The sequence below is a fragment of the Brachycentrus maculatus genome, unplaced genomic scaffold, assembly GCF_059751285.1.
Source record: "Brachycentrus maculatus isolate JH-2025_06_01 unplaced genomic scaffold, ASM5975128v1 h1tg000039l, whole genome shotgun sequence".
NCBI lineage: Eukaryota > Metazoa > Arthropoda > Insecta > Trichoptera > Brachycentridae > Brachycentrus > Brachycentrus maculatus.
The window spans coordinates 2137699-2149459 of NW_028280793.1; the positions used below are offsets into that span (position 1 = coordinate 2137699).

General features: G+C 31.6%; 2 protein-coding genes across 2 annotated transcripts; one reads left to right on the forward strand and one right to left on the reverse strand.

The window, feature by feature from the left end:
• Positions 1-3308: 3308 nt before the first annotated feature.
• Positions 3309-5952, reverse strand: LOC148312485 (uncharacterized). The gene is made up of 3 exons (XM_088277152.1): positions 5802-5952; positions 5549-5694; positions 3309-4395 (listed from the first exon to the last, which is right to left on the reverse strand). Exons 2-3 carry the CDS (start codon positions 5678-5680, stop codon positions 3340-3342), a joined length of 1188 nt encoding a protein of 395 aa, XP_088133278.1. The 5' UTR covers positions 5681-5694; positions 5802-5952; the 3' UTR covers positions 3309-3339.
• Positions 5953-8412: 2460 nt separating this feature from the next.
• Positions 8413-9929, forward strand: LOC148312486 (uncharacterized). Its single transcript, XM_088277153.1, has one exon. The coding sequence runs from the start codon at positions 8553-8555 to the stop codon at positions 9225-9227; it is 675 nt and encodes a 224-aa protein (XP_088133279.1). The 5' UTR covers positions 8413-8552; the 3' UTR covers positions 9228-9929.
• Positions 9930-11761: the final 1832 nt, after the last annotated feature.

Sequence of the window (11761 nt, forward strand, 5' to 3'; positions counted from 1 at the left end):
TATAAGGCGAGTTTTTTGTTTAGTTAAGTATTGTACAGATTTTGCTCACATAAAAAACATATTTTATTTAAAATAGAATAAACTTGAACAACTAGTTGCATATTAATGAACCATATTTTACAACACTTACGATTGTTTTCTAATATGAATTTGCATTAATTTACATACCAGTTATATGTAAAATCGTATAAATCGTTTAACATTTTTAGTAGTTTGTATATTTTATACTAGTTTGCGTTAAAAAATCTGAAACATTATGTACCGAATATGTATGATGAAATTTAAAGATATGAGTGTTATATTTGTAATTTTTATACAAATAAAATTTTAATACACTTAGTTTTATAAATATTACATGTTGTTTTTTTTACCTGCTTATAACTGAAAACCTCTATAGATAACCTTCCATCAGATAACCAACTATTTTAACTAACTAACCATCACGCCGCTTCCCCGCAGGGGTAGGCAGAGAGAATCGAACGCCACACCACTCTGTCTTTGCAAACATTCTTTGCCTCTTCTACATTCATGCATCTCCTCATACATACCCGACGATTATTACGACTCCTGACCCGGCCGCTTTCAAGTATTTGACATACCTGATTGTGCCAAGTTTTCCTCGGTCGTCCTCTGCTTCTTTTTCCAACTACATTCGCCCCATAAATTTGTTTAACCGTTCTTTCTTCACTCATACGCTCCACATGTCCAAACCATCTCAACACACCTTTCTTAATTTTATCGATAATGCTCACCTCAGCCTTACATTCTTTCCTTATTTCATCATTCGAACATCTATCAAACATCGTTTTGCCACATATTCGTCTGAGGGATCGCATTTCGACTGCATTCAGTCTGCTTTCATCCTTCTTTTGCCAACTCCATGCTTCGCTTCCATACATAAGGGTTGGAACCAGAACTCCATTGTGTACTGCCAGTTTAGCTTCCGCTGATAGATTTTTATTTGCTAAAACTGATTTTAGTGCACCATTCACTCTGTTCCCAGCATTCACTCTCCTTTCTATGTCTTTATCAATCTTTCCATCCCTAGAAAACATACTACCCAACTATTTTAGTAAATGAAAATCAAGAATTACAATATAAAGTAGTGAAGTTTAACATTTTTTATTTTTTTTTATTCACATAAATTAAAAACATATTTAAAATATTTTTTGCAGAGACCCACCCACCTTGTGTGTCTTGTCGGTGGAGTTCTTTTTACATAATTTTTTATTGTTTTTATCCATTTTAACCTAATAACTCGGTTATTATACAGACCTGAATGATGGAAGTTTAACTTCAGAAACATGTAGTCTATAATAAAACTCAAGTGGTAAAAAATGAAGTGTTTTCTTTAATCATTGAGTTATTATACAGATCTGAATGATGGAAGTTTAACTTCTGAAACATGTAGTCTATAATAAAACTCAAGTGGTAAAAAACGAAGTGTTTTCTTTAATCATTGTAACATGTCTTACCACAAAGTTAACGCCGAAACAATAAATAGAATTAACTCTTGATCATATACCCATTCTTTTATTTTGCTTTTGTTCCATATTTTATTTTGACCTCTAACCTCCATCGGAAATAAATTAAAAATGTTAAGAACGATATTGCAGTGTTCAATCCTATATTTATTGTTAATTCTTGGGACTATCAAACCTTCGTTGTGAGTAAATGGTGTATCATGGTTGTGTACTAGAAGATTTTGATATTTTTGTCTACTAATTGAACCTGAGATAGGCCCTCGAAAAAAACAAACAGTAAAAAATATGAATATGGAAGTTAATTTTTTGATTTGGCGTTTAATTTGCAGAACTCCATTTTAATTTATGAATTAATTTTCAAATCAAACACAGATTTTTAAAACACATAAAAAATAATATTGTGACAATTGTTTCGCCTAGTTATGGCATTTTCTAACGAATGTGAAGATCAAATGGACTGATGGTCGCTATACGGCTTATGTAGCTATACAATTCTAGGTACTTAAGTTGTCACAATATTAATTTTTATGTGTTTTTTGTCCGCCTCCGTGGTGTAATGGTCAGCGTGTTTAGCTACCGTGCTGGAGGTCCCGGGTTCGATTCCCAGAGGTGGGTGAAAATAAATATTAGTGATTTTACACTGTAATATTTATTTAATATAAGCCTGGATTGGTTCCTGAAGCGCAAGAGTGATCACCTTGCCTCCATGTAAGTAATGATCAAGATAAAACTGCGTCAATTCGATGCAGTGCCCTATGCACCATTGGGTGCGGATAAGGGTTATAAGTAAAAATAAGTGTTTTTAAAAATATACAACATAGTAGACTCAAGACATCTGTATTTGATTTAAAAATTAATTCACAAATGGAATTTTTACTCTATTGCATTCACAATGCGTTACTATATCGTGGGTATACTGGCAAAAAACGTTAACTAGAAAATATGAAATTTTAACTTAACGATGCATATTAAGTATAAAGTGTTCAATGTTCTATAAACTGGCAAAATACTCGTACTAAAAGTATTATTTTTTGAGGTCTCAATAAAGATGAAGAAGAATATGGAAGTCTGGGCATTTACAGGGCATAAGACCATCGTAGGCTGGTTAAAGTGATTCCTTTACACACGTGTAACATTCACCAATTCTACCCATGATACTCTTGAGTAGTTTGAAATGTCATATTTATGTGGTTTTACAAGTAAATTAAACTTTAAGTTTAATAGTGGGTATTTTATGCTGGCTAAAAGCTTTAAAGAACAGGGATTATTCAAACGGGGATTTTAGAGTTAATGTTTTTTACCAGTATACCCATGATATATTGTATATAAGGGAGTTTTTAATGTACGATCACATTTATACATATTAGGGAGAAAACGTATTCCACATATGCAAATGTGAGGTAAAACTTCATATGATAGATGTTTGAATGGTGATATAAGGAAAGAATGCAAGACTGAAATGAGCATTATCAATAAAATTAAGAAAGGTATGTTGAGATAGTTTGGGTGTGTAAATCAAATGAGTGAATAAAAAGCAGTAAAACAAATGTATGAGGCAAATGTAGTTGGAAATAGAAGCAGAGAAAAACCAAAGATAAAATGGCATAATCAAGTATTTCAAATACTTGAAAGTGCTCAAGTCAGGAGTCGGAATAATTGGCAGGTCGGTATGAGGAGATGCATAAATATTAAGGAGACGAAATTTGTTTGCAAAGACAGATTGGTGTGGCGTTCTATTCTCTCCGCCTACCTTTGCGGTGAAGCGGCACAATGGTAAGTTTTAAAAAAATCTTCATATTATACATTAGGTAAGAAAAAAATGTATTTAGTTTATATGCTTTTATTTCAAATAAATTTATTGAATGTGATGTGATTTGAGATGGACATTTAATCCATGCTTACTTTGATAAGCATTATCGCAATGATCACAAATAAAGTTTTTAACACCATTATGACATAACATATGTTTCCTCAGTCCCGAAGAACAAAAGAATCTTTTTTCGCACAGATTGCAAACATGTTTTCTTTCACCGTTGTGCACTTTTCTTACATGCGCGCTTCTTGCACTAGATGTCATAAACACTCTTTCGCAAAATTCACATTTTTTAGTTTTTTCCTTTTTGTGATTCCAAATTATATGCGAATTAAGATTGCAAGGCTGCTTGAAAGTTTTTCCGCAGTACTTGCATTGGAGTTTACCCTCGCCATGAATAAGTATGTGAATTTTGATATACCCATCGGGGAATGATTTTCCGCAGATGTGACACATCACCATCTTTTGGTTTTTCTTCGGGTTTAAAATCTTTTCAGGTACTTTGATATTTGTTTTGCAGTAATTCATGTGAGCATTAAGCCTGCTTTCCTCCATGAAGCCTTTCCAGCATTGCGGACAAACGTAGGGCGTTAAATGCTTCTTTTTATGCACCAAAAGGAATTTAACATCGTCAAATCTTTCATTGCAATAGTCACAAGGTTTTCCTGTTCTTTTACTTTGTGGATGTTCGGAACAACAGTGGTCGTACAGTTCCAATTGCTCTGAAAATTTGCAACTGCAAACTGTACAAAAATAATATATATCCCGGTCGCCAGATTCACTGGATCGATCGCAACTTTTTTCTTTTACTGGAGGAACATACATTTGTGCGTTTGTAACAAATTTTTGTTCAGTGTCCATTTCTTCGGAAGACAAATGATCATAATCGTTTTGTGGAGAATATATTTTTGTGTCTTCTTCGTCACTTAAAGGACAAGGGGACACATTTTCATCGGCAACATCAGTCGCCTTATTTTCTAGGTATTGTAAAAAAACAGTTTCGGAATTATTTGTAATCTTTTTAAAGGAATATGACATCTGAAGTGTTGTTATACAAAACATGCATATGTTTTGTGGTAAGCCGTCTCTTGCAGACATCTGAAAAAAATGTTTTTAGTATGATTGAGATGATTTTTTTATTTTTATTTTATATCATTTTATTTATTATTTATTTAAGAATTGTACAGTTTTACATTTAGTAAAAGTATATGATAAAAAATAGTTACATTCATAAAAAAAGAAAGCCAATTACACAATTCCACAATTTCCAAATTTCAGTACATATTTTTTGTATTCTTATGATATATACAAATATTACAAATTAATGCTGTTTTCAGGTAACCCTAAAAAAGTTGTGTTTAAAACAGGAATTAAGTTGCCGGAGAGCGGGGGTCAAATCTAGAAGCGATAACTTAAGGATGATCGAACATGAATTTTTTTAAGATAAAAATTCTGGGCATTTACAGGGCTTACTGTGTGTCACGTGGTTTAATTGATCACTTAATTCAGTAAAACATTTACTATTCTTTTCGTCTGTTGAGTTAATCCAGTTAATTTTGATAACCATCGGACAGGGATTAAATCCAGTATTTGCGTGTCCGCCTCCGTAGTGTAATGGTCAGCACGCTTGGCTACCGTTCTGGAGGTCCCGGGTTCGATTCCCAGGGGGGGTCAAATAAATATAAGTGATTTTTTCTCTCTAACATTTTTTCAATATTACCCTGGACTGGTACCTGAAGCGGAGGGCTGATCACCTTTCCTTCATCTGTTAACGATCAAGATAATATACTGCATTTATATGTGCCCTATGCACCATTGGGGTGCGGATAAGGGTTTGAAAAATTTCCATGCAAATATTTGAACAAACTCAAAATAATGTTGGTATAAATAAGAAAAAATGTTTTCTTATCAATCAAACCTGGGTTCGATTCAAAAGAACACATTTTTTTATAATTTTGAAGAAAAATAGTTGTGTTTTTATTATTTTACACAAATATTTCAATTTCATACTATTTCTGTGAGCCTAAGCGGCTCATTATTAGAGATAAGTATCAAATTGTGGTACAGTGGGTTCGAACCGGGAAACTCTGACTTAAGAGTCCGCGACACTAACCACGGGACCCCAACCCGACTTTGTTTTTACAAACATCTGGATCAATCAGATCTCACTGTTCTTGAAATTATTTTTTTTGTTTATGATACTGAGAGCATATTAACCACAAATATATTTATATTTGATTAATTAACAAACCTTGATATTCAAACAAATCATGAAGATTTCAGCTAAAGTTTCTTTTTTTCCATCAATTTCGATTATTGAATTGACGTTTCTAATTTCCCTCTTTGTATTCAGGCAACATCGACATATTCTATCGAAATCCATAGTAATAAAATGACCTGAAATCAGACCACACAAAATAAATACACTTTTAAGTAGTAAACAAAACAACAACCAAGTAGAGCAATAAAAATATTAAATATTGTGTTGCCGTAAACAAACGTACGGGGCAAAGAAAGAGAGGAATATTTTTTTTATTATTATTGATATATGATAAGTAAGGGCCAAATATCCGCTACGTTTCTGCTTTTGGACAAATATTCCCGCTGCAAATCCCGACAACTGACATTCATCTTGACACTGACAGACTATAAACCATAGAAAATACAAAGATGATTTTTCATGTACGCATAAGTCAATACCAAAGACTATACACGAAATCATTCTACAATATACCTAATCTTGCATAACTCGATGTTTATGGCTTTTTACCTTTTAGTAACTAAATGAATTTGACGATATATATGTTTATTACAATTAAAAATGTATAATTCATAATTATTTCATAATTCTTTATTGAAAATCGATATCCTAGAACAGGAGCACCAGCTCACATTCTTCTTCATTACTTCTAACATGATTCTTATACGAAATTTATTTTAGACTCTACATTACAAATCATTCATTTTGGATTCCAAGTTTAATTTTATTTGTGATATCAAAATAAAGTTTTTTTTTATCATCAATTTTATTTATTTTTTCAGAAAGATTTTTATTGTTTGGAAAAGATTGTATTTAAATATTATATGAATCGTAAGCAATGTGCTAATAATACGTATGGCAATTTCAAGACCTATAATGGCGTCAAGTTAAAACGTTGGACTAAAGAAGAAGAAGAACTGAAATGTTTTTAAGACAGATGGACTATGAACTATATATGCATTGATTCGGTTTCTATCTTCAAAAAGTATAACATAGTAATAATAATAATAATATATAAATATATATATATATGTATATATATAACTAACTAACTAACTAACTAACCATCACGCCGCTTCCCCGCAGGGGTAGGCAGAGAGAATCGAACGCCACACCACTCTATCTTTGCAAACATTCTTTGCCTCTTCTACATTCATGCATCTCCTCATACATACCCGTCGATTATTACGACTCCTGACCCGGCCGCTGTCAAGTATTTGACATACCTGATTGTGCCAAGTTTTCCTCGGTTGTCCTCTGCTTCTTATGTATATATATATATATATATATATATATATATATATATATATATATATATATATATATATATATATATATATATATATATATATATATATATATATATATATATATACATATATATATACATATATATATACATATATATATATATATATATATATATATATATATTTATATATATATATATATATATATATATATATATATATATATATATATATATATATATATATATATATATATATATATATATATATATATATATATATATATATATATATATATATATACATATATATATATTTATATATAAATATATATATATTATATATATATATATATATATATATATATATATATATATATATATATATATATATATATATATATATATATATATACATATATAAATTTATATATAATATATATATATATATATATATATATATATATAATATATATATATATATATATATATATATATATATATATATATATATATATATATATATATATATATATATATATATATATATATATATATATATATATATATATATATATATATTTATATATATATGTTCTTATCTTGTTTGCTTTGAATAATAACATAAATTTTGTTTTACGGCCCGGTAGGAAATCTCATTTCTAAAATTTGCCCCGGCTATTGAAAATGTTAGCCACCCATGATCTAAACGGTTCACACAATATCCCTGCTCAACCATATTTCCATGCATATTGACTTCCTGCACATCGATGAGGATGACTTCAAGAAGAAAATACTCCTTATTTCATTCTCAGTCATTTCCACTTATAATTATTTTTTATATGTTATTTATTCCCTATCCTTGCTAAACTTGCAAAACACAACAAAGTTCTAATACCAATTCTAACGAATGAAAGTGAATAATAAAGTTGGGAAAGGAAGTATGGTGGTGAACGGTATTCAGTCGAAATGCGATCTCTGAGACGAATCTGTGGCTAAATAATATATGATAGATGTTCGAATGGTGAAATAAGAAAATAATTCATGGCTGAGATAAGCATTATTGAGAAAGGTATGTTGAGAAAATTTGAACATGTGGAAAAGACAAGTGAAGGAAAAACAGTAAAACAAATAAAAGAGTCAAATTTGGTTGAAAATAAAGCAGAGGCAGACCTTAAACTTGGCAATTATTTTATATACTTAATTGTGATCAGATCATGAGTTGGAATAATCAGCGAGTATGTATGATGAGGTGCAAAAATTTGGAAGAGGCCAAAAACATTTGCAAAGACTGAGTGGTGTGGCGTTCTATACTCTCTGCCTATCCCTGCGGAGAAGCGACGTGATGGTTAGCTAGTTAGTTTTTACATATACTTATGTGGATGTTTTCTTTGATGTAAAAACTGTTTTGTTTATTAAGAAATGAATGAATACATAAAGTTAGTTATTGAACTTTTTTCAAATTCACTAGTCATATGCGACCCGGTTAGATCGCGATCAGCCGATCCTTGTCCAAGAGTGATCGTCCAACGTATGAATATTTGAACGCACTCTAACATTTATATTGTATGCCAAATAACCTTTGTTCTATGCTTTATTTTGACTTGTTTTCAACTGTCATTCAAACAACTCCGACTGCAATTATACAAATTAGTTAGTCTTCGGTTGTAATCGACCACCTTATTTTTATTTTGGCGAGACAGAGAAGTTTACACGGAATATTTTTTAGTGCATGGTTTTTATAAAATGAATCCGAAAATGACTAAACCTAAGTTTGAAAGAAAATTAAAGCAACGTCGAAAACGATTCTTACGACAAAAGAGGAAAAACAGACATACATTTTCCAATTCGACCGATCAAGACATTACATCTCATAATACTGAAACCGATGATCCCATTTCGAAATGGACGCCCTTCTATCCACCGGAAAACGGCTGGTCTCAATATTGTACATCTATTCAAAACTGGCAATACAAACATGAAATTGCCTATTGGAAATCGAAAGCTGAAGCCTTAAGTTATGAAAATAAAGTTCTGCACAGTGTCATTGATAACATATACTTACAAAATAATTCTAAAGACCTACACAATACTCAACATATATCAAATTCAAACGAATGTGAAGATAGTTCTGTTGACGATGAGGAACAAGATATCAGCGAAGAATTCTTATCATTTTTGAAAGTGAGTGAACAGCATAAACTAGATAGGCAGAGGGCCAGAGACCTAGAAGATCAAGAAGAAAAAGTCCCGCCTCCTAGTAAATCTATGGAATCTGATAGGTTGGAAGAAAAGAAACTATTGTATGGAAATTCTTTCGCAATTATCAGTGGTCTCGAAACTAATCTACAGCTCAACTTTGATTGTTATAAGGATCAATGCAAGCCAATTTATTGGCCAACTATACCATTGAATATTTAAAGGAAAAATGTAAAAATCAACATAATTAACGGTCTGATTCTGTTTCACCAAACTAATGATGAAGGGGATTAATATATGAGCTCACCATTTGTGTGATCTTCCTGACATCATTTAACACAGTTCTACAACATTGTCTCTTTTATCTGCTGACGATGATACGATCCAGACTGAATACTTACTCTACTTATGACGTATGTCAAAAAATACAAAGTTTTCATTGGGCCGCGTTACAGGCGCAGGTCTAGACTTTCCATTCACTTGACCGCTCTTGGTGTAGCTTCGTGAATCTCTTTCAAGACTAGGAGGGCATCTTCTGGTGGGGCACTCCTTCACTATGTGTCTGACAGTCTGATTCTCAGCCGCACAGTTGCATCCTGGAGATGATCTGTGGAGCAGGAAGTTGCAGTCTTTATTTGGTGCAAATCCTGTTAAAAGTCCACAGTTCCTTCGTAAGATTAAACCCTGGGAACTCCTGGTATGGCAGAGTAACCAGTTTGTAGTTTTTCCCACCGTGCTCCTCCCATATGGACTGCCAATGGGGTCCAGCATCCTTATATTAAATTGTCCAGATGGGGATTACACTGAACAAAGGATTTTATATATTTTAGTTACGAGCTATTATTTTACACAGTTGTTACTCAAAGATCGTCTACTTAACTACCAGCTGACAAGTGTTTATTTAAATTAAATTTATCGTAAAAATAAGGTGTTTTATTTGAAAATATTTATCAGTGACTTATATTATCTTTTTTTATTATTCTTCAATCAGTATTTTAGAATACAATACTAAAGCAATGAAATTCTTATATTGTGTTTCTCTATAGATACATGATCATTGAACAACATGGCATACTGCCAAACTCAGAGGAATGGAGGTCATTTTACAACTGTAATTACTTACATAAAGGTGGAGACTGACCGGAGCATTTCGTCATAACATAATGTCGTAACATCGCTCGCGGCGAGCATCCGAAACTATGGATGGAGCGCTCGGCTCGGTGTACTGACTGCCTGAATGCTCGCATTGTAACGTGTTATGTTACGACGAAATGCTTTGGTTAGTCTCCACTTAACCCTCTTAATAAAATTAAATGTCAAATAACTAACAAAACGTCGTTTTATTAATGGAATAATTTGGTTTACATATAACATTAAAAAGGAAAGCTTATTGTATATGGTTAGATTTGAGGTGAACGTTTAAACCATTTCTGCTTTGATACGCTTTTTCACAATGATCGCAAATGAAATTTTTAACACCAGTGTGAGAAAGCATGTGTTTTTTTAATCCTGAGGAACAGAAAAATCTTTTCCCACAAGAGTTACAGACATGATTTTTTTCTTTTTTGTGTATTTTTCTCACGTGTGCACTTTTAGCGCTGGATGTCATAAAAGACATTTCACAAAAACTGCACTTGTGCGTTTTCTCTCTCTTGTGATTCCAATTGATGTGTGATTTCAGATTACAAGGCTGCTTGAATATTTTGCCGCAGTATTTACAATGATATTTACCTTCTCCATGGATTAATAAGTGTATTTTAATATACCCTACGGGGAAAGATTTTCCACAGACATGACACATTATTTTCTTTTGGATTGGATCATTTTCAGTTTGATTACTCTTTGCTTTGCAAATATTTACATGTTCATCAAGCTTTGATTCCTCCATGAACCCATTCCAACACTGCGGGCAAACAAAAGGTGTTAGGTGTTTTCTTCTATGCACTAAAAGAGATTTAAAATCATCAAATCTCTCATTGCAATAGTCGCAGGGCCTTCCCGATGGTTTAGTTTTTGGATGTCGAGAAATACAGTGTTTGTACAATTTTATTTGTTCTGAAAATTTGTTACTACAAACTGTACAAAAATAGTAAATGTCTGGTTCCTTGCACCGTTTAATTCTGTTCTTTTTCTCCCGTGGAATGTATATGTGTGTATTTGAGGCATACTTCTTTTCAGCGATTACTTCTTCAAAAGAGTGATCGAAATCTATTTGTGGGCTAAATTGTTTAATGTCTTCTGTTTCGCTTGAAGTACAAATAAACTCTATATTTGTATTTGCGCCCTCTAAAGAAGACACTTTGTTTTCTAGATACTGTAGTAAAATATTTTTAGAATTCTCCATAACATTTTTAAATGAATATGACATTTGCAGAGTTGTTATGCAAAACACACATACATTTTGTGGAAAGCGATCTTCACTAGACATCTGAAGAAAAAAGAAAAAATATATTAGAGATATTTATTTTACTTTTCTTGGTGTATAACTGAAGCATTGGAGTTTATTTACTGACCTCAATATTTAAACAATTTTGAAATATTTCAGATATAATTTCTTTTTTTCCGTCAATATCAATAACAGAGTTAATATTTTTATTTTCTCTTTTGTCATTCAAGCAACAGCGACATATTTTTTCAAAATCCATAATGTAATGTTCTCAAATTAGGTGTATTTTTAAAATATTAAACTAGAATAACAATAACATCTAGTGGATAAATATGTCACCAAAAAAATATTCATTGAGAAAATAATGTTT